At 37.4% G+C, this 26,548-nt stretch overlaps 5 protein-coding genes across 11 annotated transcripts; 1 reads left to right on the top strand and 4 right to left on the bottom strand.

Moving 5' to 3' along the window:
* Positions 1–809: 809 nt before the first annotated feature.
* LOC103945956 (probable glutathione S-transferase) lies at positions 810–2,480 on the bottom strand. The gene is made up of 2 exons (XM_009356552.3): positions 1,505–2,480; positions 810–1,302 (listed from the first exon to the last, which is right to left on the bottom strand). The coding sequence occupies exons 1-2, from the start codon at positions 1,817–1,819 to the stop codon at positions 955–957; spliced, it is 663 nt and encodes a 220-aa protein (XP_009354827.2). The 5' UTR covers positions 1,820–2,480; the 3' UTR covers positions 810–954.
* Positions 2,481–2,726: 246 nt separating this feature from the next.
* On the bottom strand, positions 2,727–10,353 carry LOC103945957 (ubiquitin carboxyl-terminal hydrolase 25). The gene is made up of 9 exons (XM_018647152.2): positions 9,819–10,353; positions 9,226–9,724; positions 9,053–9,128; positions 8,837–8,929; positions 5,967–6,053; positions 4,768–5,861; positions 3,932–4,060; positions 3,233–3,371; positions 2,727–3,131 (listed from the first exon to the last, which is right to left on the bottom strand). The coding sequence occupies exons 1-8, from the start codon at positions 10,006–10,008 to the stop codon at positions 3,269–3,271; spliced, it is 2,271 nt and encodes a 756-aa protein (XP_018502668.2). The 5' UTR covers positions 10,009–10,353; the 3' UTR covers positions 2,727–3,131; positions 3,233–3,268.
* A 769-nt stretch (positions 10,354–11,122) lies between these two features.
* On the bottom strand, positions 11,123–15,565 carry LOC103945958 (probable sugar phosphate/phosphate translocator At3g14410). 4 transcript variants are annotated; one of them, XM_048569929.1, is made up of 9 exons: positions 15,118–15,562; positions 14,620–14,775; positions 13,814–13,921; positions 13,688–13,722; positions 12,998–13,110; positions 12,516–12,777; positions 12,152–12,420; positions 11,569–11,730; positions 11,123–11,470 (listed from the first exon to the last, which is right to left on the bottom strand). In XM_048569929.1, the coding sequence occupies exons 2-8, from the start codon at positions 14,641–14,643 to the stop codon at positions 11,606–11,608; spliced, it is 936 nt and encodes a 311-aa protein (XP_048425886.1). In that variant the 5' UTR covers positions 14,644–14,775; positions 15,118–15,562; the 3' UTR covers positions 11,123–11,470; positions 11,569–11,605. The 4 variants fall into 4 exon arrangements, with proteins under 4 accessions (XP_048425886.1, XP_009354829.2, XP_048425888.1 ...); XM_009356554.3 differs by lacking the exon at positions 14,620–14,775 and having other exon boundaries at positions 15,118–15,564; XM_048569931.1 differs by lacking the exon at positions 14,620–14,775 and having other exon boundaries at positions 15,114–15,562.
* A 1,980-nt stretch (positions 15,566–17,545) lies between these two features.
* LOC103945959 (tricin synthase 1) lies at positions 17,546–21,088 on the bottom strand. Of its 3 annotated transcripts, none has more exons than XM_048569699.1 (10): positions 20,761–21,088; positions 20,297–20,674; positions 20,119–20,172; positions 19,818–19,901; positions 19,187–19,312; positions 18,993–19,060; positions 18,559–18,628; positions 18,372–18,437; positions 18,220–18,300; positions 17,546–18,129 (listed from the first exon to the last, which is right to left on the bottom strand). In XM_048569699.1, the coding sequence occupies exons 2-10, from the start codon at positions 20,630–20,632 to the stop codon at positions 18,088–18,090; spliced, it is 927 nt and encodes a 308-aa protein (XP_048425656.1). In that variant the 5' UTR covers positions 20,633–20,674; positions 20,761–21,088; the 3' UTR covers positions 17,546–18,087. The 3 variants fall into 3 exon arrangements, with proteins under 3 accessions (XP_048425656.1, XP_048425655.1, XP_009354831.2); XM_048569698.1 differs by having other exon boundaries at positions 20,882–21,085; XM_009356556.3 differs by having other exon boundaries at positions 18,220–18,297; positions 20,882–21,080.
* A 903-nt stretch (positions 21,089–21,991) lies between these two features.
* On the top strand, positions 21,992–26,139 carry LOC103945960 (glycolate oxidase 1). 2 transcript variants are annotated; one of them, XM_048569919.1, is made up of 12 exons: positions 21,992–22,149; positions 22,907–23,069; positions 23,214–23,338; positions 23,783–23,829; positions 23,971–24,048; positions 24,181–24,305; positions 24,530–24,596; positions 24,673–24,735; positions 25,112–25,181; positions 25,265–25,365; positions 25,484–25,588; positions 25,718–26,139. In XM_048569919.1, the coding sequence occupies exons 2-12, from the start codon at positions 22,933–22,935 to the stop codon at positions 25,907–25,909; spliced, it is 1,110 nt and encodes a 369-aa protein (XP_048425876.1). In that variant the 5' UTR covers positions 21,992–22,149; positions 22,907–22,932; the 3' UTR covers positions 25,910–26,139. The 2 variants fall into 2 exon arrangements, with proteins under 2 accessions (XP_048425876.1, XP_048425877.1); XM_048569920.1 differs by lacking the exon at positions 21,992–22,149 and having other exon boundaries at positions 22,958–23,073.
* The last annotated feature ends 409 nt before the right edge of the window (positions 26,140–26,548 follow it).

Below are 26,548 nucleotides of genomic sequence, written 5' to 3' on the forward strand. Positions count from 1 at the left end.
TCACAAAATATACTTTCTATTCTAAGCAAACCCTGTTATTGCTAAAACACTTTCGCTTGTTGAAAGAAGAAGACGCATCCGTAAGAACCATGTCTTCTGTATTTTATAAATAAGAAAATAATAATTGTTTTATCGTAATTTTGATTTATTAAATCTATGATCCTAATGTTTTGTTGTTCTTCTTATGATTTCAGAAATATCTATTTTGAAATTGAAAATGTTGCCCGAAGAATTCTTTTGTACTACCACGCGCTCCGCCTCTCTATTTTACGACCCGGTAGGGGCTGCTTCCGGTGCTGTCCAACACCGCCATCGATGCCATTACTATGCCGACCGACGAAGGACCAGGCGGAGTGTTGTATCTGCTTGGAAAACATGAAGGTGGGAGTTGAAGCCAAGGAGATGCCATGTAAGCATATGTTTCACAAGTCGTGTATTGCAGGTTCAATCGCTGTGGATATGGCCATCGTGCCCCTACAGGACGATACATTTGACATGTTTAGCGATTTGTTATCATCACCTTGTCCCGATCCAAACTGGTGGGTCATTGGATAAGGAGCATAAATTGGTGTTATGGTTATGCCTGAGTGTTCGATTGAATTAAATTGTTTTAAAAGACTTTTCTTTCTTTTTCTTCTGGTTAAAATATATCGAACTAGAAGCAAATTGTTTGGTATTTGATTTGATTTCATAGTTCCTATACAAGCAACAGAAATAAATACAAAAGAGTTCATTTTCTTTGTTTATAAAAAGCAATTAAAAAAAAATATATAGCACACTGCTCTAACCAACTTGACTAAACTCAAAACTATAAACGTCATTGTTTGCAATTTATTTTAAAATAAAAAGGTAGATACAGTCATATTTTCCACTTTAGGGACATGAAGATCACATATAGGCTATACTCATCCATCCATGCCTGAACAAGTTTGATAAATCTAAAGCTCTAATGTCTTAGGTATGGACATCAAACTTCTTTCTAAGCTCCAAAAGGAAGTCATACATTTTGTACTGATCAGGCAGAGACTTGGACACACTCTCCCTCTGCATGCATCTCTTTGCCCAACCCACCAGCCTCGGACACTCCTTCACCATGCACAGGTTTCCACAGGTCTCCAGTGCATAGAACCAGCTATAGAAAGGGATAAGTGCCACGTCCACTAGGCCAAAACTCTCACCCCCAAAGTAGGTCTTGTCCCCTAGCTCGTTTTCCAGCAGCTTGAAGCACTCTATCAGTTCCTTCTTTGCTGCCTCTTGGACTTCACCTGTGGTTACCCACACCAACTTCCCTGTCGAATAAATCTACGACGACAAAAACCCAGTTAGAAAGAACACCAACTTCTTACGTGCAAGTCAGAGTTTGACATATGTACGTATTAAAATATATAACTGGTTAAAATCACAAAAGAGAAATGTTTCATACACCTAGTCATGGTTTGCGGGTAAAGATTAGATAATTAAATAGTTAAAATCACAGTTTGACGAATATACTGAAATAACCAACCTTCTTGTCAACATAGTCAGCCCAGAACCTTGCATGGGCTCTAGGGTAAGGATCAGAAGGCAGCAGAGGGGCTTTATTACTCCAAACCTCATCAATGTACTGAACAATGATGAGGGATTCGCATATCGGTCTTCCCTTGTGGATCAGAACTGGGATTTGCTTGTGAACAGGGTTCATCTTGAGCAGCAGAGGGCTCTTGTTGCTCAAGTCTTCTTCCCGGGACTCGTACTCGACGCCCTTCTCCGCCAGGGCAATCCTCACCCTCATCCCGAAAGGGCTTGGCCAGAAATCCAACAGAACCACTTCATCTTCCATTGCTAGCTTTTTGCCTGCTGCTTGCTTCTTTGATAGTTTTCTTTGACTGCTTACTCTGTGCTACAAAGGCAAAGGGAATCAAGTGTTAATATATATAATGGTAGAGAAAGTTGGCCGATGTTTGTAGAATTTTCTTGGGTTGGTTTGTGTGGGCGCTTCCAGAGTCTCCAGTGTCACTGCTTGCGCAAGAATCACATAGGTAGCTAGTAATTTCGAGAGGCGACCACACATTGATAGACTCATCTAGGACCCACCCTACAACATTCTAAATTACACCAATGGAGTATTCGACATGTGTACAGAGCATGCACACTGTTATGATCAACCAGCTAAATTCATCGGGTAAACTGACTATTTCTATTTATTTAAAATAGGTATTGAAAATATTCTTATATTATTTAATAAGAGTTAATGTAATTATTTTCTATTAATTAGACATCATTTGATTTGTAAATATGAATTAAAAATTTAGTCTAGTATTGCTCATTTATTAACTACAAAACTAATGAAGAAAGAGTTTAATCACTAGGGAAATGATATTTCCAAGCGCCCATTTTTTCCTAAACAATCCTGTTTGTTTTTGTGCGGAAAAAATGTACAAAAATCACTTTCTTCTTCCACTAATTACTGATTTGGTACTAAGGTAATATAAAAAAAAAATAAGCTCAAAAAGGTATTTGATAAACACTTGAAAACAGTTTATTTTCACAATTTTGGATGAAAATAAGCTGAAAACGTGAAACAATTTTTTTTTTTTCAAAACACAACAATACCAAACCAGTCCTAAGAGAAGCAAAAGAAATACAAACATCACAATCCGAATAGTGAACTACCAACAAATTTAATCATTCAAACCAGTGAATAAAAAAGGGTACCATGGTTTCCACTATTTTCCCTTGTGGTGTAAGAGACAATCGAACATAAAGATGAAGTTACTATTTAAGATGGTTCAACTCAATTATCCATATCTAATTATGCAAACTACACAAGATCACCTACAGAAGGAAAATTGTGATGATCCATAAAAAATGAGGGCCAAATACTGATTAAACTGCGAAAAGGATATCGTACATAATGAATAGAATTCTCGACTTGTTCTCTGCTCGAAACCAACCACACAGCCGCGGAACAAGAAAATTTTCAGCAAGATTTGAATCCGCACTTTCATCTCAACTTGACATCTTCAACGCTGCAAAAATATATCGCCACTGGCAAACCGTAACTGCTGACCCCGGCACTCGCTGAATAGGGCTTCAGTTTATATCCCATCATCTTCATAACGGCAGTATACATACAAATCACACACCGAGTCCTACCAGTTAAAGAGTAAACATTTAGAGGCCGTCGTGCCACCAGCTCATTTCTCATTCACACATCTTGAATCAGTATAATAAAAAGGTTACTTTAACATACCATGTTTTCAGTTAATGGAGGACCAAAATAGCGTCGCTATTTTTTGCTAAATGATTGAATGCGCTTGACTAAGTCCCCCCTTAAAGAAGCGGGTATTTGTGAAAGAAAACTTGATTTGGCATCTGTGATCAACAACTTCCTGCATTGCATAGGCAGAGAGATGGATCAATGTTTCATGTTAATGCAAGTAAAAATCCAATTACACAGCCAAATACAAGTCATCGCCACAATTTTAAACGGCAATGTTACCCAAATAAATGTTGGGCAAAAATCGTGCAGTGAATCCTTGTATAGGAAATGCCAAAGGCCCTTTACATGAATATTGTTATGAAGTCTCCTTATTTTGGTGCCGGAATGGTTCATGCCTGCTTATTTAATGTATGTCTCTAGAGGTTCCAATATACTATATGTGATGGATATACAAAGGTGATCAATCGGAGAATAGAATAATGTTCTACAAGCATTCTTTCTTCGACCAATAATTTGCCCTGTCGAAAACGTTTTTCTATTATACTGAGGCAAAAAATTCTAGAGACGCATACAATAAATGCACTTAAAGAGTTGGAATTGAATTTTCAACAAAATTTGATTAAAATCAGCACTATGAAGGCTAACCAGGCAGGAATCTATGGAAAATCTTTCATCATGAATCAACAAGTTTCCTACATATGAACGTTAAAATAGAAAAACAATACTTACTTCACTTCGTTGCTGTTTGGAGTGGTTCCAACTTGATCTGAACATAATTTTTTCCTTGACAGCATAAAACTATAAACTTCATCCAGCCAACCACATGATCGCAAAACTGAAGAAGTTTCTTTCTTGAGACTAATAAACATTTCAAAAAAAATTATTAGGCCAACGGAAAATATAACTAAAGCAATAATTGAAGGAACAAAATACAGACTGGCATTAAGCCAATTATAAAATAAACAAAGTAGTGTTACATGTTTTTGCTAATAAGAAACTCAAGTTACAGGCAGCCAAAACATCCAAACACAAAAACACAGAAATAACAGTAAAATGCATGATCATTGAAGAGAACATATGACCCTGACCAGACTGAAATTTGGAATACAATACAAACAAGGCAAGTCCAGATGTTACAGAGGACAAGGGAAAATGATATGAGATAGACAAATTAGAGGTGCATGTAAAAGGAATCTTGATAAAGAAAACAAGTAAAATTAAAGCAGCAAAATTCTAAGTATGTCATATTTATCAGAAGAATCCAACTATATAGTGCAGGTTAACTTAAAGACCTGACAGAGAATTGGGCTATGAACTCATAGAACAACAAACATAAAATTTATCACTTGGGGAATAGTCTTGCTTTTGACAAGGCAATGTGAGAACCGAAGGGGATATGGTAGACAGATGTATGAAAAGAAAGATACTGTAAGATAAATACTCCAAAAGATTATGCAATCCATAACAAGCACATCTTAAGCCACATTTCAAGACCAGATCTTAATCAAGATAAGTTTCTATAGACTGATATTTTATTTCAAAGAATGTGGTAGAGTGTCACATACATTTCCTTTAGTCCTTCAACTTCTGCCTGTGATTGAGCATCAGGTGCAAACAGAATGCATGAATCCAGAAATTTTCTTTTAGACCCAGACACTTTAGAGCGGCCATGAAGACCACTTTTTTCCGATTCACTCGTATCAGGCACTTTCCCAGCTGGCAACCTATCTTTTGTACCAATACCTTCACAGGATTCAATTTTTACTGAACCAGTACCACCATTTCCTCGTGATAACAAAGATGCTTGGCTACTGTTAGGCACTTTCCTAGCTGCCAACCTGTCTTTTGTATCAATACCTTCACAGGCTTCAGTTTTTACATCATTTAGTTGTGATAATAAAGATGCCTGGCTACTGTTACCATCAACTATAGCAGTACCTTTATCCCTGTTCAAACAATCCCTGTTTATCAACAATGATTTCTCACTTTTCTCCAAACTAACTGAGTCCTTTGCATCCCCATTTAATCCTGTGGACTGATTCTTGTAAGGAATTTTACCAGTATCAGTTGCACGTGCTCTTTCCCCATTTGTTCCTAATAATTGATTATTGTCAGCAATTTTTCCATTATCATTTGCAGGAGTTCTTTCCCCATTTGACCCACACGATTCATTTTTGTAAGCAATTTTTCCATTATCAGTTGCAGGAACTCTTTCCTCGTTTGATTTTAAGGACTGATTCTTGTAAACACTTTTTCCATTAGCAGTTGAAGTAGATCTTTCCCCATTTGACCCTAAGGATTGATTCTTGTAAACAGTTATTCCATTATCAGTTATGGAAGCTCTTTTGGAGATGGAATTTCCGCTCAAATTGAACTTCATCCGTGGGCTGGAAGGCACTTTATCAACTTTAGATACAGCTGAGACATCATAAGGTTTTGTTTGAACTCCTTTTGGTGGAAGAGCGGACTTCAGGATTTTAGATGTTTCACGACCATTACAATCATGAGAACTTACCCCATTGGAAGCAGTGCTAGCCAACGCTGGCCTTTGATTGGTACGAGAGAAGAAAAGGATGTAAACCTTTTCAGATAAGACCTTTTGCAAGGTTGAAAGTGAGACAGATGAATCATTGCAGCAATACCACCGACCTATGGCATCCTGTACATAGATTATGAAAAGCAAAATAAAACAAGATTAGTATATAGTTGATATGGTGTGCTTCAAATTTACTGATTGCAAAGAAGGTGATAGGTGAACAGATACCTTAATATATGCATAATAGTGACCAGACTCTGGTGAGAAGCCTGAATGCACAATAGTACCAAAAAGCTTATACTCTGGCCGCGGATCCTGCATAGCAATTAAAAAGTCAATATCATTACTAATAGGAAATGCAACTGTCTGCAACATTGCCCATATATAAAGAATAATTAGAAACAAACAACAGTCTCATGATACGGGAGTCAGATAAAAAGCATGCATTAGCATCAAGAAATATTTACAAGGATAGAATAGAATCTTGACATCAAAACCATTCTTTTAAATAACCAAGACCTGGACTGCCTCATTTTGAAATACAAGAAAGGAGATATGCAACAAGGAATCAGAAATAACATTTGCTAAGGAATCGCCAACAATCCAACGTGTATTTAGTTGATATGCCAGAAAAAAAAATACAGAGACCATGACGCATGTACATTATAGCTTCCCAAACAGAATGTAAATCGGAATGACCTATTCAAACAAGAATGCAACAAACAAAACTTACTATTCAGTGACGTAACTGTTACAGCCATGTTAAACTACAATAAAGCACACAAAACTGAATAAGTCGAACTTAACACAACTTCTCGAGGATCTCCTAATTGTCACTAGAAATAAACCCTGCATTGTACTTCTCATATATAAGTTGCAGTCAAATGGATTTTCGTTTTCCTTTATACTTCCCCGTGAAGGCAGAAAAGTCTTTTGACTAGCTGGAAAAAACGATAAAACCCAAGTCATAGACCGATCATGAAAAATGGGACTATAAACAAGAGGTTCTCCAAGCAATCACACCTTCGTGCATTGTTAATTACGTCTATTTCCTCTTTAGACTGCAAGAGGTTGCTAGATAAGTCGTTCATGGTGCTGAAAGGGAATATATAACATCTCAATAGAACAGGTGATGAGTTGGATATAGACCTCCTCTCAACAAGGCCTTAGTCCTACCATGTGGATAATAGATGGATATCTCTGGTCTAAATTTCTAAACCCCTTCTACAGTCCTATCCAGTTCCCATTTCCCATTTCTAGCTCTACATTTTTCTTTGTTTAAGCATAGCCCTACATTTAATCAACCAAGATAACAATTGGAGTTTCCTTCTCCAACCACGTAAACTCCCACACTGACGCTCTATGCACAGATTGAAAAAGAAACATACTTAATAAACTGCAGTACCATCCAGACTGTGTTGCGATCACTTAAACAATACAATAAGAAAACATTGAACATGCTATTATAGCAAATATTTTAACCAATTATTTGTGTTCTTTTTTAATTTACACTCATTTTGTACTGGTTGGCTTAGAAATTTAATTTAAAAAAACAAAAACAAACATCTTGATTACCCGCCAGTTGGCTTAAGTCTTCTTAAGAATATCCGAAGTTTTTCGCCGTCTCAAGTATTTTCATAAGGCTTATTTACGGCAACACCCCCTGAAACTCAAACCTATTCTTACGTTAACCCCTGGAACTTAATTTGCCTCACTTAACCCTCTGAAACTCAATTTTTGTCTCACCTTAACCCCTACCGTCAAAATTTGTTAACAAATCCATCAAAATAGGTGATGTGACATGAATCAGACCTACTATGCTACAATTATGCCATGTGGACCCTACATGGCAAAAAAAATATTAAAAACAAATGTTACAAATTAACTACACGAAAATAATTAATTTAAACGGAAAAATTACAGTTAGCCTCTCTTTCTCTCCCATGGCCACAGCTCACTCCTCACCCAACAACGTCAGCCTCCCCTTCCAGACTCTCCCAACAACCCCTGCGTCCCTCCCCCTATCTCCTGTAAACTCTATCAAGGTAGTCAAGGACAATGACTGCATCAATGGATGTTTGAAGCTTGATTGGTTCTCAAATAAACGATCTGTTCAACCTTTAATTCGTCATTATCAGGGGAAAGGGGAATGCACGGGGAGAGGGGAAGAGAGTTTTGTTTTTCGTTTTCTGTCAAATTTTCAACATTTTTTTTAAATCTGATATTTTATTAATTTTTTATATGCCATGTAATCAGTTTTAACGGACTTTGACAGTAGGGGAACTGAGACAAAAATTGAGTTTCAAGGGGGAGGTTAAGTGAGACATATCAAGTTTGAGGGGGTTAAGTGAGTACAAGTTGGAGTTTCAGGGGGTGTTGCCGAAAATAAGCTTTCTCTCAACAAGAAACTCTTGAATATTGATTGCAATGGCATTCGCTTTTGGTTCTTAGGTTCTTTGAGAACTTTAGGGCTGCTCACCTAACCTTTTTGTTTTCCTCTAAGTAAGAAAGGTGCTGATATGACACCGAATCATAACATGCCAAACTGAATCACGTAGATTTCAACAAGCTTCTAGTGCCAACTGTATTCAAACAAAACTTATAAAGCACAAGAATCTATTCAACCCAGAAAAAATAATTAAGAAAGCACAAGTAACTACTAGTTGGAACAAATTACTGTACCAATCCTATAAACCTATGTGAATTCAATTAGGTGGAGAAACTCATTTGGCAAAAAACAATATTAGGTGGGGACACTCTGAAAGGAACTAGATATGTATTTTTCATAGGTTCAGTACAGGTTGACTACTATCAATACTGCACACCACACATCCATATTATATTTAGGTATACTATATATAATATGATTTGCAAAGATCTAAAAAGCTCGACAGTTATTTGGTCAAGGGTTCAACTGAACATAGAGGCTGCAAAGTTTTGGATTCTATGTCCTAAAAAATAGGTAATTGTTGCTATGCTCGATAAGTTCATTGTTAATGCAGTATCTAATCTAACTACGCTCGCTTTCCAATTAAACAACCATACACCATCCAATGCATTGACTTCATTAAACTGACAAGTTAAAGTCTTGACCGTACCTTACTTGTTTTGTACACGAAGCCTGAAAGCCCCAAAAACTCCTCAAATGAAATAGATTTATCAATCTTCCAGCCCAGTACACCCTCAAATCTCTATCAACAAATAACGATAAAACATTGTCAAGAAAACTAAATGAACGAAAGTAAAAATGGCAGGATGGAGCAACTTAAGCACCTAATAGCAAAAATATATCAGAACGCAACCGATAAACTAACCTTAAGTTGAATAACAAGAACATTGGGAGCTTGAAGAAAAGACATTTGCTTCCGTGCTGCCACCAATTTCTTACAACTAAGACAGCATAAATACCTCAATCAAAACCCAAAACAAAAGGACAAGTACCCAAAACATGAAAAAGCAGTGAGAGAGAGAGAGAGAGAGATGATACCTTTCGCATTTGTACTTGTTCTGGCCATCCAAAATCTCAGGCTGAAAGAACCTTTGCAATGCGTCTTTAAGCGAATTACAATGCAAAACATCAAGACTAATATCCATTATCTCATCAACCTTATTGGATTCTGTGCCACAACATAGGCACTTCACCTGGCTCTGCAATGCTCCACCAAATATCTCCTTCACCACCGTTGAAGTCGCCGTTTCCCCATTGCCTATGCCGTTGGCCATTTTTCCATTGCCGTTGGCGGTGGCATTGCGTCGCAGCTTCATGAGCCGAAGGCAGGTGTTGTGGCAAGCATCAATGACGTAGCGCAGGAACTCATGAGCGTCCTCCTGTCGACCGCACCGAAAGTGTTCGGCGAAAATCCCGAGACAGCTCCGTATCTTCTGTGGCGCATCCAGACTGAGATCCAGACTCAGGGACCGCACTATCTGCTTCTCCAGAATGCAAAAGGGACAGTCGCGCTTCCGCTCCGCATCCGAAGAGTCACCTGCAGATTGAATTCAACGTCGTTTCGGTTGAATTCGAATTCAAATTCAAACAAAATCACAGAGGAAAAGAGAGAGAGGGGGAGTTGTACTTACAGAGAGAGGTGTGGAGTTTGCGGAGGCAGAAATTGGCGAGAGGAGGGGTGTAGGTGAGGCACTGGAGGACGCTGTTGAGGTAGCAAGAGTTGCCGAGGTTGCGTAACCCTAGAGGCGGCAGGCCATTCTTCCGCTTCTGACTCAGTAGACTCGGCTGCCAACTCATCTGCAATTGGAATTGCAGGCCCATCAACGTCGACGACGACCATCGCACGACGCCGCCCTTCCGATGATGATGCTGTACCACCACCACCCCAATCGCATATCTCTTCCCCCCTCCAATACCGCCTATTTCTTCCCACGGAAAAATTCGAATTAAATATAAATAAATAATTAATTAATTAATTAAATAAAGAGAGGAAAAAAATACAGAATTATAATATTGATTTTTTTTTAAATTTTTAAAGGGTTAAATAAGGAAAGAGTGGGAGAGAGGGACGAAGGCGGGAACGGGCAGAGACATGCGAGAGAGGGAGAGATGTGAAGAAGAAGAAGAAGGAGACGAAGCAGGAAAAGCCCTTTACCTTCCAAACCCCAAAAATACCCTGTTTTTCCCTCTTTATTATTTGGTCTTTCCTCTTTCGGATCTTTACAGTCGGATGTTGTAAAAGGCGGGCTATGGGCCTTGTTGGGTTGGTTAATTAGGCTTCTTATTCGTACTAAGCCCATCAAATATAATCTTTTTTTTTTCAGCTTTATTGAGCGATTCTAAACTACTCAGATTTACACAATAAGAGATTCAAACTTGCATTTAAAGAAGAGGAATCGCATCGGATGCTGACATAGTACCTTAGCCAACTGGTCTAATTTGCATACGTCATGTATCTCCTAATTAAAGACCAATCTTCCAACAACGTCGTTTCATGAGTACACAATTTAGAGACAATATTAGCAAGTTGCAAACGAGAAATTATTATATCACGTGCCAGCATCCTAGTGCCGTGTTTTTGGTGCGTGTGTTACGTCTCAGAAACCCAGCAATAAATAATTTGATCATGCACCGTTTCACAATTGTGCACGACTTGTGTTGAGAGGTTAAAAAAAAAAAAAACAAAGCCCATAACAATTTGGTACGTAAAAATATCAGTGGAGGAGTTTAATCTGGATATCAATCAAATTTTTTTTCTCCGCCCAAAGAGATTCGTTCTACAGGGGCAACAATTTGGTTGCTGCCATTTACAGGAGAGATTCTTCCGTCGCAGAACTTCTCTGAACGGAATTTACCATGGAAAAAGTCGAGGTTCAAAGCATAAATCCTTGTACAGAGAGTTAGCATCATATATGCCCGTGCTGTGATACAAATGTGAGCTATAAAGAATTATCGGGAAATTTATGAACAAAGAGTTTCTATGACAGTGACAATGGCACTTGCTTTGCAAACAAATCATCTATGATTAGCACAAGTACATCAACTTTTGAAATGCCCACAGTAAATGCCTAGCACTGTGATGATGTTACAATTGTGTGAATTTCTCATCTTTATACTTTGAATCGCAGTTCTGCTTCAAACCGTCACAAAATTTACACCGCCACAGGAGCAACTGCAACGATGATAACAAACAGGGAAGCACTTAACCACCGAGGCTTCTACAAACCGTAATCTCAAACAATGCATAGAGTTCCATCCAGCTATATGTAAATTGCAACGGCCACTGCAGTACCACACAATTCATCAATTTCTGGGGCAGTTGGAAAACCCAAGAAGATAATTAATGGATTCTGGAAGAAACATTTTGCTAAATGTACATACCTCAAAAATAACTAGTCTGAATGCTTCTGTGACATCTCTACTTGTCCGAATTTGATGGTGCAGCCGTTAGTATAGGTTGAGAACTTTCAGGTTCGTCAGTGTTGCTTTTAGAGACTTCCTTTCTTAACTTGTGATTATTATATGCCGCTACACCGGCTATGGCTGCATAAAAACTAATGTATCATTATCATGTGTATTGGTTTGTAGATAATATTTAATACGTTATGTTGTTTGTCAGTCAAAACTATGCATTTAAACATCTCGACATTACTCTTAAAAAATATCATGGTATTTCCGCGTTACCCTTCAAAAGAGGAAAAGATACAACACTGTGTTGTCTAAAACAACCCCAATCAGATATCAATGAACACCCACAAAACTAAACTCAGAATTGTACACTACCAATCGGAATCTAGTATCAACTCAAAGACCTCTGGGTTACCATAACATCACAAACTACATATAACCTGGCGGTAAATATTAAAATCAGAAATATGTAGAACTCAAAAACCATCACTGTGACAAATAATGATTTTAGAAAATAAACAAGAGGTCTTTGAAAGAGACAAGGTCAGATACTTACCAATGGCATAACCGACCAGATTTATAGGAGTGAGCTTTGTATCAGCAAAAATAATGGCAGACAATAAGACAACCACCCAATCCTTGACAACTCCCGCAACGCGAATGGTCAAGGCACTTGTATGAGTGATCACAAGGAAAACTGATAAGTTGAGGGCAAAAGTACACAGAGAGTTGAGTGTTAGCACAAGCAGGGGAAAGTTCCATGAGCTATTTTCTTCCATCTTTGATTTCTCCAAAAAGATCCATGGAATGAATAGGCAAACAGCACTGCATATAAATTCAATACTCAAATCACACAGGTGTACAAAATTTTATAAGTAGAAAGGCAAAGCTTGAGGAATTTTAAAAGTAGAAATGCGTACCTGCACGGGCTAACATAGTACATGAGAGATATTGGGTTTAATTTGAGACCCTTCCTTTTAACAAAAATCTCCATAAAAATAAGTCTTAAAGCTTCCCCAACAACTCCTCCCATCTGATAAACTACTCCAATCCAGCTGATATTTATTTCACCGTAAGAAGCCACAAGAACACCAAAGCTTATCACTGACATGATCAACAGCATTCTGCCGCTCATTACCTCAAGTCCTGCTGCTACTCCAAGAATGAAAACAGCTACCGGCACTGCATGCATATATTGTTTAAGAAATCAGAGACTCGGATAGAACATTCCTAATCATGATGGATGGTTATACAATCGCCAGACCTGCTGACCAACCTACTTTCTGACAGCTGAACAAACATACAGCCAAAGGGCCAACCATCAAATAACACAGAAGACATTGCTCCGTATGCCCAGAGGCTTTACAGTGGATCAAAAAACTAAAAAGTAGTGAAAACTTACTGATTGCTTTCAACATTTGTGCAAATGCAACAGAAATATACATGTAGGCAGTATTTCCCAGCCAAAGAGTCATTGCAAACATTGCACTTATTGGTATTACCGATGTCACGTATCTGTATAACTAAAACTTCATTAGATTCTGAGTGGAAAATCAGTAAAAAAGTAGACAAACATGAGATGACATAAACGATTGACACAGTTACTTTAGTCAGAGGATAAATGATCTTAGTGTTAAGTACCAGCAAGAAAATTGTTCAAGTACTTTTCTTTCATTTTTTAGGAAAAAAGTTCAAGTAATTAAAGTCAGCAATAGGATCAACAACTCCACATGCTTCAACCGTGGAGGGAAATGCATATGGGTAGCAACTAGCTAGCCAATATTGCAATCCAACTTGTTGGTTTTAAAACACCAACAGCTTAGTGTGTTTTACTTTCCTAGTATATTTAATCTTCATAAGATAGCTGGAGTCAGTTTAATTAAGAGCCAAAACAAATATCATTGAGCTTGAGTCACTAGCACTATCTTTATGCTTCTGAACAATGAAAATAGCTCATTGGCACCATCAAGCTATGATCCGAACATAAATCCCTAATTATTTGATCGCCACAAAGGAGATTCATAAATTCATCTTTAATTCCACAAAAATGAGTAAAATTCGACAGATACCATCTTTCAGGCTCCTTACTTACATTTCTACAGTCATTCCTTCCTCAACCTTCAAAATCTGTAAAATAATAGAATAAAAAAATAAGTTTAAGAGAACCAATGGAAAATTCAGTTTTAATGATTATCACAACATTTAGTTACCTGTATACCTTAAAAACTTTCGTGAGTAAAAAGCACAAGACAGAGGAGAAGACCATGTGAAGTAGAGTCAATCCAAGAGGATAAGGGAAGTTTATTTCCTTGGACGACAAAACCCACTGCATTCCACAATTTAAAGATTATGTAAATCATCTAAGCCTCTCACAAGAATGTATCTCCGCTAAAACATAACAATTCAATTACTTATTTCATAAGAATGAGAGTAAAATTTCAAAGTAGAGACCCGAAAATCAACATTAAGTAACAAGGAGTTATCAAATTAAACAAATGCTCACATGGTAAGCATTAACACAACATGTAGAGGATGCTATATTTCTTCACTGTAGACCCATATCAAAATTTTCTATCATTCTTTTGTTTCAATACAAAGTATTTGCTAACAAATTCCTGTAGAGTTAGGTATAGCTGCCCAGCCGCCCCCTCCCTAAAAAAATAAACACTATCTTATCGACATTACCAGAATGAGACCTCCAAAGCTGTAATTGACTTCCCTTGCTTTAATTTAACAATCATCTACAGCCCTCAATCAGATTCAAAGAGGATGAGGGAAAGCAAGTAAAAACCATTGATTTTCTTGAGAAACTAATACCATATCAAATACCCGAACACAGGGTATTTGTAAACTATGTATGTATCTCTCTCTAGATCTCAATACAATTCATGCTAAGTCTAAGGTCCTAAGATGCATGTCTTCGCCATATCCATACTTTCAAAACATTAAGCAGGGTCATGAAACAAGATGTGAACTTTTTGTGTAAATTCTTGCCAATTGCAAATTTTAAAGCACCTCCTCAACCTTTTTGTGTCTCTCTATCTCCATTTGTTAATGCACAGCAATGCTTTAGAGAACAAAAGCCCACAACAACTGCTACTGGAAAAGCAATTAGGGAGTACGAGCTAGTTTATTAGAATGCTTCTTTGAAAAGCTGCTTCTTTTCGTTTCCCTTCATATCTTTCAATAGAAAGGCACAGCCAACAAAATCATCCATCAGTACCAAATCCATACACTCTCAACAAAAAGTAACCTAATTTAATTTCCAAATCAATAGAATCATGCAATTTATCTTTCATTCACACTCACAATGCTACTACTAATCACACTGAATGGGTTTCCAAAACACCAAAAACCAATCTCAAACCACACCATACGCTTGTAACTGGTCAAACTCGAATTGGGTTTTCTCCAATTTTCACATCCCAGAAAATTCACCCCAAAAATTTCCCACTTACCAAACAAACGAAAAGACCAAATGTTGGACGAATGCTAACAGATGAAAGCAATGTGCGTACCAACCTTGTTGAAGAAGATCTGGCCGCTGGAGAGCGCGATGTAGAGAAGAAGATAGGCGTAAGTGAGGACCTCACCCTTAAAGAAACTACGCAGCCGATCCGCCATTGATGACGACCCAAGAGATTGCAGACGGAGTACTCCTACTTCGCGGTGAAAATAGCGTTTGCGAATAGCAAAAAAAACTGTCTTGTAATTACGTTTTGCAAAAGTGCTTTAGCGAATTGGAGATCTGAAGGGTGATTAACTACAGCTGAGAGAGTTCAGTGAGTTGGAAATATTTGCAATCCGAATGAATGTTTGCTGAGTACGGATGGAAATCCGCCGTGTTCTTCTTGAACGAAAATGTACTGCAAAACAATTAATATCTAAAGTCGAGGCAAGAGCCTTGCTTGCGTGCTTTGGCCGACCTTTGATGCCAAAATTTGAAAGAGTAAGTATTTAGATAATTTTTGGAAGGAGGATTGGGATAAATGGGAATTATTTATAGGAGTATGGTTGGTCCCTATTTGGATAAAAGGGATCTGGCCATTTATGTTGGTTTTTGGATGTAATCGCATGATATTATTTTGACATAATATCTTGCAATCAATTAGAAAATTAATTAATTAATTAATTTGAAAATTAATCAATTAATTTAGGTAATTAATCATATTTTGAATAAATAATTGAAGGTTACCTTGTGAGGAGGATTCGATAAGGATTGATGAAATAAGTTTTGAATAAATACATATTTTGATCACTTTTAACCTTGATTGAATCGTGATTGTCCGCTACTTGCTTGTAAGAGTTTCAGTATGCTTCGAGGATAATTTTGTCTTTTTCACTTAAAAATTCACGTATCACCTCTATATTTTTCTCGATTATTTTTGGCTTCTAACCTTTCATTAGAGGAATGAGTACCAAACAAGATCTTCTTTGCTTTTTGCAATGGATGTGTACGTTTGTTATTTTGTACGACAGTGGGTCGAATCGAATTCGCAGTACACTCGTCAACTGGTCGTGTTTGTTGGGTCAACACAGTTTTCATCTCATACTCGTTAACTTGATTAAACTATGTGGTGTTAAATCCGTTATTTAAACGAATTCGTAATCGGTGATCTGATAACGATCTTAAGTTAGCGACTTATCATGCATTTGTAGTTCCATGCATGTAATTGTTGTTTAGGGGTTTACACTTGTCGTTGTGTGTATGCAAATTCAATTTCTTGGTCACTAGTGCAATATACCTGATTGACAAGCATCTCTATATTTGTTTGTTTTAGTGACTTACCATGTGTCATTAGAATCCGTTATTTTAATTGATTCTTAACGTGTGTCCCAATAATGATCATAAATCAACGACTTATCATATGTTTTGTAGTTTCGTGCATGTAGTAGTTGTTCAGGAGTTTACACTTTTCGTTTGTGTATGCAAATTAAATTTATTGGTTATTAGAGCAACATACCTAATTGGCACACATCTCTGTATTTGTTTGTGGTAGTGACGTTTACATTAAAATTGTAATCTAATACATAGAACACAAATTAAATGCTTATTTGGTATTCAAGATTAAATTGGATAACTTGCTATATTTAATGTATGTACATGGTAGGAAGACATGAAGAAATTTTGGCAAGCTTAAAAGTGAACAACTCGCAAAGAAAACTTATTTCTCAAACCCCACAAAATGCGGTAGGATTATAAAGGAATTAAACTCTGATCCCTTGAACACACCTTGAATTTTATCAAATATTCTAATTCAATTTAATTCGAGACACAATTCCGCCTTCAACATACCTTAAATTTTATTAAATATCCAATCCAATTCTGGAAACAATCCCCCCTTCAACATACCTTGAATTTTATCAAATATTTCCGCCTTCAACATACCTTAAATTTTATTAGATATCCAATGCAATCCAATTCTAGAAACAATTCCGCCTTCAACATACCTTGAATTTTATCAGATATCATATCCAATCCAATTCTGGAAACAATCCCCCCTTCAACATACCTTGAATTTTATCAGATTTCTAGAAACAATTCCGCCTTCAACATACCTTGAATTTTATCAGATATCCTATCCAATCCAATTCTAGAAACAATCACCCCCCCCTTCAACATCCTTGATTTTTATCAGATATTTCCGCCTTCAACATACCTTAAATTTTATTAGATATCCAATGCAGTCCAATTCTAGAAACAATTCCGCCTTCAACATATCTTGAATTTTATCATATATCCCATCCAATCCAATTCTAGAAACAATCCCCCTTCAACATACCTTGAATTTTATCACATATTTCCGCCTTCAACATACCTTAAATTTTATTAGATATCCAATGCAATCCAATTCTAGAAACAATTCCGCCTTCAACATACCTTGAATTTTATCAGATATTTCCGCCTTCAACATACCTTAAATTTTATTAGATATCCAATGCAATCCAATTCTAGAAACAATTCCGCCTTTAACATACCTTGAATTTTATCAGATATCCTATCCAATCTAATTCTAGAAACAATCCCCCCTTCAACATACCTTAAATTTTATCAGATATCCTATCCAATCCAAATCTAGAAACAATCCCGCCTTTTCTTAAACTGGTATACAATACATGACTTTATCTTCTCATTATGTGCATACATTATCCAATACGATTCATGAACACCCCTTACCAAACAAGATACAATGGCATGTTGTAATGCATCAAATGGCTAGAAATCCCTTCTCTTCTGCCGCTCCCAAACACCGAAATTTCCTGCTTTCGGAATATTTGGCCTTGAGCTAAAGGCCTAACATGTTGAAGTAAGAACTTCCATCCTCAGTTTCAACCACCATACCACATGCCATGGTAGCCGTCTTCCCTCGATGTACTTTTCTTGAAAACACTGAACATGCGCTTTCCTTGTTGCTAAACTTCTGCACACACTAATTTATGTATGGCATTGGTCGCTTAAGTCTAGAACTGCATCAACTTTTTGTTACAAGGTCACCTTTTTCGGCAGATTGTCATGCCATCTCCAATGGGTACCTGACACTCCGAAAGATTTAGGGTTATCGAACAACAAACAAAAGATCTCTGAACTTTCTTACGAATGAAGATGCAAGTGATAGAACTTACCATACAAATGCTTACACGCTTGTCCTCCATTATACTTGTATTGAAATTTCTGATGCTGACAGTCTTGGCATCGTTTACCTGCTGGGAAAAGATAACATTCAGCATAGTTCATTTTAGGCGAAGGAGTTAATAAAACATGTTTATCGATTCACCTCAGGGTCAGCAACTTTTCCGTGCCAGAGGACATTATCAAACACAATTAGACCCCCAACACTCACCTGAAACGAGAGACCAAGCCAACATGCAAACTGCTCATTGCTCAAAGAAACCAAATGATAAAGGAGAAAAGGAGAGAAATTCAACGAGTTTGAATCTTAAAAGAAATTATTTCGGTCTTACAAGTTGTAGTAACAATTCAAAGTATTCCTTGTACATCTTCTTGTCAGCGTCAACAAATGCGAAATCATAGCTGCATGGCAGAGTAAACATGTGAAAATTGTTACTACAGTAATTATGGTGCCTTATGACTAAAAGTGAGCTAAAATGATTGATGCATTAAGCTCATTTTTTCAAAGAAAGAGAGTAAACAAAAAACATTGAAGGGATAACAAAAAAAAAAAACAAAGGTTACATCTGGGGATTCAAAGAGGAAACACGTCGAGCCAGTAATTCAAGAAGAACAATATGAAATGCAACAGCATGACGACAAGAAGAGAATTATTATTTAATTCTTCTCCAAAAATTTCACCAAATCAGAACCACAAACTTTCTTCAAAACGCTCAGAAGACACAATTATATGCATCGTGCTTCTCAACATTGCTCATTACATTACCTACATGCTTCACCATTCAGAATCAATGATCTCAAGGAATCTGCTGCAAGTCCATATTTAACATGCACCTAATGCCAAATTAGCCTTTTCAGTGTTGTGTCAAATGAAGTATAAGGAAAAACAGTTCGACATAATTGTGGGGTTATATTCCTATACAGTTCATTGACAATACTGGTGAGTGGAAGACATACTACCTTGTGGGAAATGTTGGCTTGATCATAATACTTTTTTGCTACCTCGAGACTTCTGTAATCTCTTTCGCAGGCTACTAACCTACCACATTCTGGAAGAGCCAGTGCAATAGCCAATGATGAATATCCCTGAATTAAACAGTAACCATTATATCAGATGTGGCTAGTTCATCACATGAACATGAGAGCTATTCTTGTCTCTTCTTGCTCTCCCAGTAACAAAGACTACGAAACAGGAAAAGAGAAGAAAATGAGGGAAACAGAGGGAGTAGTCAAGGAATGTCTATGTTAATTACATTTCACCAAACGCATCTGCTTTTTATACTTTTTTGACTTTGTGTCTTTCAGTGAATATATTGGGTTTCAAGTTCAACTGATGATTATATCTTTGAAAAAATAGTAATGTGATTGGTGTATGACCAATATTTATCAAAAGTATAAAAGATCCAAAGGAAAGGGCCACTTTAGTACATCGAATGAAGTTCAAGGGGCAAAGGGAGTCAAATTGAATGTCGAAGACCAAAGTGAGACACTTGCCTCAGGAGACATTGGTATAAATTACTATAATATACCCAAAAGGGAATGTGCGATTAGAAAGCAATACAGTTAAGTTAGAATGAGAAGGGATACATACGGTATAAACGCCAACTTCAATACACTTTTCAGCCCCATGAATCTGCACAAGCATTGCAAGCAGTTGAGCCTGATCAGGAGACACCTATCCAGAGAGCACCACACTGTCAAATTTTGTTGCAATGTAAAGAAGTATGAAGACATCAGACAGTCGAAGGCAGTTAACTTTGGTTGTCAATTAAAAGTTTCAATTGTTTTCAAGAGGGTCCTGGCTAGCTACCTTGAAAACCAGCATTTTCCTTCACCTATATCTTATCAATGTCCATGTTACATAAAAAGGAATGAGTAACAGTAGCAAGTACCTGCATCTGACTACCACGCATAGAGGCAGTCTCCTCCCTAAGTTGTTGTAGAACCTGAAATGCAATCTTGATCAAGATAACCCGTACAGAAAATGCAGATGTAAAAGAGCTAAAAAAAATAAAAAATACTAAGGTGCTGAATAAAGTGAAATGAAATCGAAATTGGGTTCATTTATACCTCTGGCTCTCGAACATTGGCAAGGATGTAGTCGTAAAGGCGTGGGGTAATACTGATAATCTGCTTGTTTCCATACTTTTCATCATTGGCAACAACAAATGGGCTGGCAGCACATCCTCTTATGGTCTTATTTACCTTTCTGGTGAATGCAGTGAATCCCAAGCAACCTCTTGGTATTGGGTACCTCTCAGAGCAGGTCTTGTTAGTGGCAAGGCTAGAAACGGTGACAGTTGGGGACAAAGAATGGGACTTTGGTATGGATTTTTGCTGAAGAATTACCCGCTGAGGCGCTAAGATAGACAAAGAATGAATCCCCAAGCTGTTACTGCACCCCATAGAGGCAAAGTGTGGAGCAGATTCCAATAACAGAGTGGCAAACTGCAGATCAATGCTTGTTATAGTAAGAAGAAGAAGTAGATAATACATAACAACAGTAATAGCGTAAAACCAAACAGCAGACACACTCTTTCTCTATGTCTTTATACTTCTGTTGGGCATTTCTACAAACACCTGGTGAGCACGCACCACTGACGCTATGATTGAAGCAAAAGTCCATAAAACCAAGTGAAAAATAACAAAACATACAAGGGATTGCAGTTTTCTGCGTGTTTTGGAGCGCAAAGAAAGCAGCTTTGAGCCCTTGACGGTGCAGTGCTAAATCCACAAATGTTGGAAATGGTATTGACTTTCAAATTTGAAAAATAGTGCCAAATGACAACTTTTCACGGTAACGATAAGTTTCCCTACCACATTGTCAATCAATGGTTTTAATATATACTCACTAAGACTAATAGGAATTAAAATCATTTATTACAATCATTTTACTTTTCTTTTTGTCGAAAATTACAATCGTTTGTTGTTATTAACTCTATCTCATTTTACCTTTTTTTTATTTTTAAATTTTTTTCTAAATTTTTATATTAACTTTTCTTTAAATAATTATTTTAAAATTTTTATTAAGTTTTTAGCCACATGACATAAATGTGGCAGCCACGTCAACACAAATGGAGACCCAATATTTGCCATGTCATCACTTAATAGTTTACTTAACAGATTTTCTAACTGATGTATGAAATTGAAATAAAATGATAAGTAAATGTATGAAATTGAAATATTTTAAAGATGTTGTAAAGAATTGAAATCAACCTCAAACCTAAAGGAGTAAAATATAATTTACCCAAAAACTTAACTTTAAAACTTTTAACTTACAAATAAAAACTTAACTTGAAAGTGTGAAATTTAACGAAGCCTTGAGAGGGGATGAGGTGGGTTGCTAGGCCCATATTACTTCTCAAGTTCAATCATACTTTGTGCTGGACCTCAGGTTCTCCGCCCATACCCAATTAAAAGACGACCCGACTGCAGTTGCATTCCAGTCCTCTCAGACTCAACCAGTAACCAATCATCTTTGGCTGGAAGTAGACGTCAAACATCAAGCATGACAACACAGAAGAAAGAAAAAAAGGAAGGCAATTTGTCACTTGTCCTTAAATTGTGTATTTTTCAATTAAAAGGACAAATCCTTATTATCCAAATTTCATTTTTTGGGGTTCAGAAAATCATAATGCAACAGGAGAACTGTGAACACAAGGGTTCTGTGGATGACAGCCTCTCTCTTCCCCTCATCCGATTTGGTTTCAAATTCCCACCTCCAAATGCTCATCCATTCCCTCTCTCTCTCTCTCTCTCTCTCTCTCTCTCTCTCTCTCTCTCTCTCAAGAATATATGAGCCCCACCCAGTTTGTCTGCATGTAACCTCACACTAATAATCTCTTTGTTTATCTGTTCTATATCTATTTTGCACTGCTTCCTCTTGATGCACTTTGTTGCGTAGTCTTGGACTCAAACTTCAGGTCTGCTTCTCTCTCCTCTTCAATTCTGTGTTCTTTCTTTTGCTAGTATTCTCAAACTGCTTGGAAAGATCATAACTTGTTGCCCACAAAACGGAAAGATTGTAACTTGGTGCAATTTTTTAAATGGGTTTTGCAATCTCACTTCGTAATGGCTTTTTACGCTTTTGGAACCAATTAAGGTGGGGAGTTGAGCATGCCCTGGTTGTATTTTCCTTACCAGTGAATTGGGTTTAGTCTTTTATTTTATTACGAGCGTTACTACTACTATAAGTTACACTTAAGATGAGGGAAGGGTTTAAACTCGAGACGCAGTAGTTTGCAGTGGATTCAGTCTTTTAATATATACCACTTTTATTCTTCGTAATCCCAATATTATTCTTCTTAATCTAGTATCTATCTTAAGCAAGAAAGTAGTTTAGTTTTGATCATTAATGCATGATCATATTGAATATCAAAGGATTTACTTTTCCACATTTTTAGCTGACATGGGGACATAACCTATCTTTTATTGACTACCTGAGTACATATGATCAATGATTTTGATTCAGTTTAGTGTCTTATGTGTGTGTGCGAGCGCGAGCGCGAGTGCAAGAGCTGTTTCTTAATGCAAATTTGTGTGTCTTAACTTCCTCTGATATTTGAGTACTTTCTTGTTTCCAATTTCCTGGAAAAAGAGAAAAGGGGAAGAACAAGCTGTGTCCGCATGCACAATATGATCTCATTAGCATGATGTTGATGTTAAATACATATTTTTCAGGGAAGCGTCGACAGTCAACTTGAAAAATGGAGATTACCAACGTCAGCGAGTATGAGGCCATCGCAAAGGAGAAGTTGCCAAAGATGGTCTATGACTACTATGCATCAGGAGCAGAGGACCAGTGGACTCTTGCTGAAAACAGAAATGCTTTCGCAAGAATTCTGTGAGAATTCAATCTTTACCTTGAGATACTCAGTAAAAACTATAAAGTAGTACTCGATAGTATTTATCTAGCAGTGCCCTTTTTTCTGCATAAAGTATCAGTTTGGGAGTTCTCATGACACAAACATATTGTCATCAAACATAGGTTTCGACCCCGTATTCTCATTGATGTGAGCCGCATAGACATGACCACCACTGTTTTGGGCTTCAAGATCTCAATGCCCATCATGATTGCCCCAACAGCCATGCAGAAAATGGCCCATCCTGAAGGTATGCTATTGATTCACCTTATTAAGATTGAGTAGTTTTTCATTTGGGAAAAACATAGCGTAACTGGTGAATGATGAGCCATCTCTCCTTGCTCTTGCGCTGATATTTGGATATTGCGTTTAGAATTGTACTGTATCATGTGTATTAATATCATCTTTACCCCATGTAAGTTGTTGACAACATAAGATTTACCTTGATCATATAAATCACCGTGGGGTTGCATGATTAATATACTTACAACATGGATAGCCCCAATACAGTGTGCTGAGCTTGAGAACACTTTTAATCTGTGTAAATTTTTTTGAGAAAACAGTGAGAAAATTGTACAAACTGCGAACAACCATCGGATTTTCGATCCATTGTAAAATGGCATCCAGTGTCATACCTAATACTCTTCAAGGAAGCCATGGTATCCATCTGACGATGACATGCGAATTCTTGCAGGTGAATATGCTACTGCGAGGGCAGCATCATCAGCAGGAACAATTATGGTACCGTTGTTGACCTTGATCAATTGTCTTCAATAGCTGACCTACACTCATTTTATTTATGGGATTTTTACTTGTTGGTTTGCTCTTATATTACAAGTTCTGTCTATGTTCTTTACTTCTACCCCGTGTTGATTGTTTCAGACCTTATCTTCATGGGCTACTTCAAGTGTTGAAGAGGTTGCTTCAACTGGACCTGGAATCCGTTTCTTCCAGCTCTATGTAAGCTTAAATACTAATTTCATTTCTATTCGTTAGTTACGACACCCAAGTGTCCCTGTTCTTGAGTTATGACTTTTGAGTAAATGTTTTCTTGCCTTACGCGATCCATGTTTTTCTGGTCATTATTATAAGGTCTACAAGGACAGGAATGTGGTTGCTCAGCTGGTGAGAAGAGCTGAAAGGGCTGGGTTCAAGGCTATTGCTCTTACAGTTGATACCCCAAGGCTCGGTCGCAGAGAAGCTGACATCAAGAACAGGTCAACTTCATGTCTATAACTGTTATAGCAATATCAGCTGGTCAAAACATTCATATCAACCTAGTAAGATAGATAAATTTGGTGAAGATTTGTATATGTGCGTGTGCATGTGCGTGTTTTTACTTTTATCGGTTCAGTAAGACTAATTCAGTTCGGCATTTGATGTAAGCTTAACATGTGGAAAAGTTTAATCTTGTTAATACCTTTTATTTGGTATCTTTCAGATTTACTTTGCCTCCGTTTTTGACACTGAAGAACTTTGAGGGTTTGAACCTCGGAAAGATGGACGAAGTGAGTAGAAACTGTGCTGTCCTAATTTTAAGAATAATGTCTTTTATGTTTAATTTGCGGTGTGGGGGTCTTTCAGGCTGCTGACTCTGGACTTGCTTCGTACGTTGCTGGTCAAATCGATCGTTCTCTTAGCTGGAAGGTATGTCAGATAAGATCAAATGTCGAGATACATGAACTTCTAAGCAAAGCTCATAATGTGGAAAATTTACAACTTGGTGTCATAAGTTATTTAGCCATCATCATTTAAGTTTAAAAAGAGTCCTACAAAATAAAAGGATGGAATATCAACAAAAGTGTAATATTTCTAGATCATTCAATGGAACGAATCAAAAAGTACAAATGTAGGTTCTTCCATCCTTTGATGAAAAGTATGCAAATTTAAAATAATGAAGGTGTTTTGGCTGGGAATATCCAGCTGGATGTTTGTGAGGAAGCGATGTTTTCTCAGCATGTATGCCTTATTTTTGAATAAAAAGTTGATATGCCTCTAATGATCTGCCCTGGTATTTCAACAGGATGTGCAGTGGCTTCAGACAATCACTTCGCTGCCTATCCTAGTTAAGGGTGTTCTCACTGCTGAAGATGGTATGTATTTGAGCTCCTTTTCTCTCCGTCGTTGTGATAGGTTTGTAATGCTTGTATAACTCTTCTACGCTCATATCATGCAGCAAGGATTGCAGTACAAGCTGGAGCAGCTGGGATTATTGTGTCCAACCATGGAGCTCGCCAACTTGATTACGTCCCTTCGACTATCATGGCCCTAGAGGAGGTACAGAAACTTGATTTTAGCTGTTTGTAGTGCATCTCCTAAATGTTAAGTAAACATGCACCTATACCATCCTAGTTTTCAAAATGTTTTGACATGGCGGCGCTGTTTTGACACCTAGGTTGTTAAAGCTGCACAAGGACGCATTCCTGTTTTCTTGGATGGTGGTGTTCGTCGTGGAACAGATGTCTTCAAAGCATTAGCATTGGGTGCCTCTGGCATATTTGTAAGTCAAGTTTTGATCATGATTTTTCCATATAGAAGCACTTATTCTATCCATATAATACTCACCCACCCCCTCCACGAAAAGATTATACTGTCGATCAAAACATACTGAGACTTGCTTCTCTCGCAGATTGGGCGCCCTGTGGTGTTCTCTCTCGCTGCTGAAGGAGAGGCTGGCATTAGAAAGGTGCTCCAAATGCTGCGCGAAGAGTTTGAGCTAACCATGGCATTAAGTGGATGCCGTTCGCTCAGAGAGATCACCCGCGATCACATTGTGACTGACTGGGACGTTCCTCGCCCTCGCCATCAGCCGAGGTTATAGAAACATTCAAATGAATAGCGGTGGATAAACCTTTACAAGCTGAGAGTTGATGCGATCGGTTCCACAGCCTTCCTTTGTTCTTGGATTCCTTGTTATTTCTGCGTTTTCTGTAATGATACTGATTACTGGATGGTGAGATAATATTTCCATGGCTACTGCTGCTGCCTTTTACTGTATATTTTTTTCCATAAAACGGAAATATCGATCGTCATATAACTATTACGACATAATCTCCTTTGCTGCAGTTAAATGATTCTGATATACCACATAGTGTCCAGATTGTAGAAATTTTCGTTAAAAATAGTCACGCAACCACTATATTGTGTGATTTTACCACCTGAATCTGTTTTTGTGCCAATTTACCCCTAAACGACATTCAAGTTTTGGGGAATAATTTTCGAAACCCTCATTGTCGATTCTTTTAGTTTTGACCAAAACAATCTTAGATACGATTTATCAGGTAATTTTTTATGCAAAAACAAATTCAGGTAGCAATCTGGCTTGAAAAAAACGTTAAGGTAGTAAGGTGACACAAAATAATAGTTGTCACATGCAACTCACGGGAAATCGTTAAGCCTTGCTGGAATGTGGTGTTTTTGTGCAAAGGTTAGTTTAGCCAGGTCGTAAATGTCACAAAAA

The sequence above is a fragment of a genome, unplaced genomic scaffold (assembly GCF_019419815.1).
Source record: "Pyrus x bretschneideri cultivar Hongxiangsu unplaced genomic scaffold, Pyrus_bretschneideri_v1 Contig50, whole genome shotgun sequence".
NCBI classification, from domain to species: Eukaryota; Viridiplantae; Streptophyta; class Magnoliopsida; order Rosales; family Rosaceae; genus Pyrus; species Pyrus x bretschneideri.

What these genes read in the sequence shown, in the direction of transcription:
- LOC103945956 (XM_009356552.3), bottom strand. Translation starts at nt 1,819, where the DNA reads ATGGAAGATGAAGTGGTTCTGTTGGATTTCTGGCCAAGCCCTTTCGGG. An exon ending in CTGACTATGTTGACAAGAAG is followed by an intron (nt 1,303 to 1,504) that starts GTTGGTTATTTC and finishes TTGTCGTCGTAG; the next exon opens with ATTTATTCGACAGGGAAGTT.
- LOC103945957 (XM_018647152.2), bottom strand. Translation starts at nt 10,008, where the DNA reads ATGGGCCTGCAATTCCAATTGCAGATGAGTTGGCAGCCGAGTCTACTG. An exon ending in AACAAGTACAAATGCGAAAG is followed by an intron (nt 9,129 to 9,225) that starts GTATCATCTCTC and finishes ATGCTGTCTTAG; the next exon opens with TTGTAAGAAATTGGTGGCAG. An exon ending in TCGTGTACAAAACAAGTAAG is followed by an intron (nt 6,054 to 8,836) that starts GTACGGTCAAGA and finishes ATTGCTATGCAG; the next exon opens with GATCCGCGGCCAGAGTATAA.
- LOC103945958 (XM_009356554.3), bottom strand. Translation starts at nt 15,219, where the DNA reads ATGGCGGATCGGCTGCGTAGTTTCTTTAAGGGTGAGGTCCTCACTTAC. An exon ending in ACAAATGTTGAAAGCAATCA is followed by an intron (nt 12,778 to 12,997) that starts GTAAGTTTTCAC and finishes ATATGCATGCAG; the next exon opens with TGCCGGTAGCTGTTTTCATT. An exon ending in TACTATGTTAGCCCGTGCAG is followed by an intron (nt 12,421 to 12,515) that starts GTACGCATTTCT and finishes ATTTATATGCAG; the next exon opens with TGCTGTTTGCCTATTCATTC.
- LOC103945959 (XM_048569699.1), bottom strand. Translation starts at nt 20,632, where the DNA reads ATGGGGTGCAGTAACAGCTTGGGGATTCATTCTTTGTCTATCTTAGCG. An exon ending in CCAATGTTCGAGAGCCAGAG is followed by an intron (nt 20,173 to 20,296) that starts GTATAAATGAAC and finishes ATTGCATTTCAG; the next exon opens with GTTCTACAACAACTTAGGGA. An exon ending in CTGAATGGTGAAGCATGTAG is followed by an intron (nt 18,629 to 18,992) that starts GTAATGTAATGA and finishes TCTGCCATGCAG; the next exon opens with CTATGATTTCGCATTTGTTG.
- LOC103945960 (XM_048569919.1), top strand. Translation starts at nt 22,933, where the DNA reads ATGGAGATTACCAACGTCAGCGAGTATGAGGCCATCGCAAAGGAGAAG. An exon ending in GAAAATGGCCCATCCTGAAG is followed by an intron (nt 23,339 to 23,782) that starts GTATGCTATTGA and finishes GAATTCTTGCAG; the next exon opens with GTGAATATGCTACTGCGAGG. An exon ending in CATCAGCAGGAACAATTATG is followed by an intron (nt 23,830 to 23,970) that starts GTACCGTTGTTG and finishes TGATTGTTTCAG; the next exon opens with ACCTTATCTTCATGGGCTAC.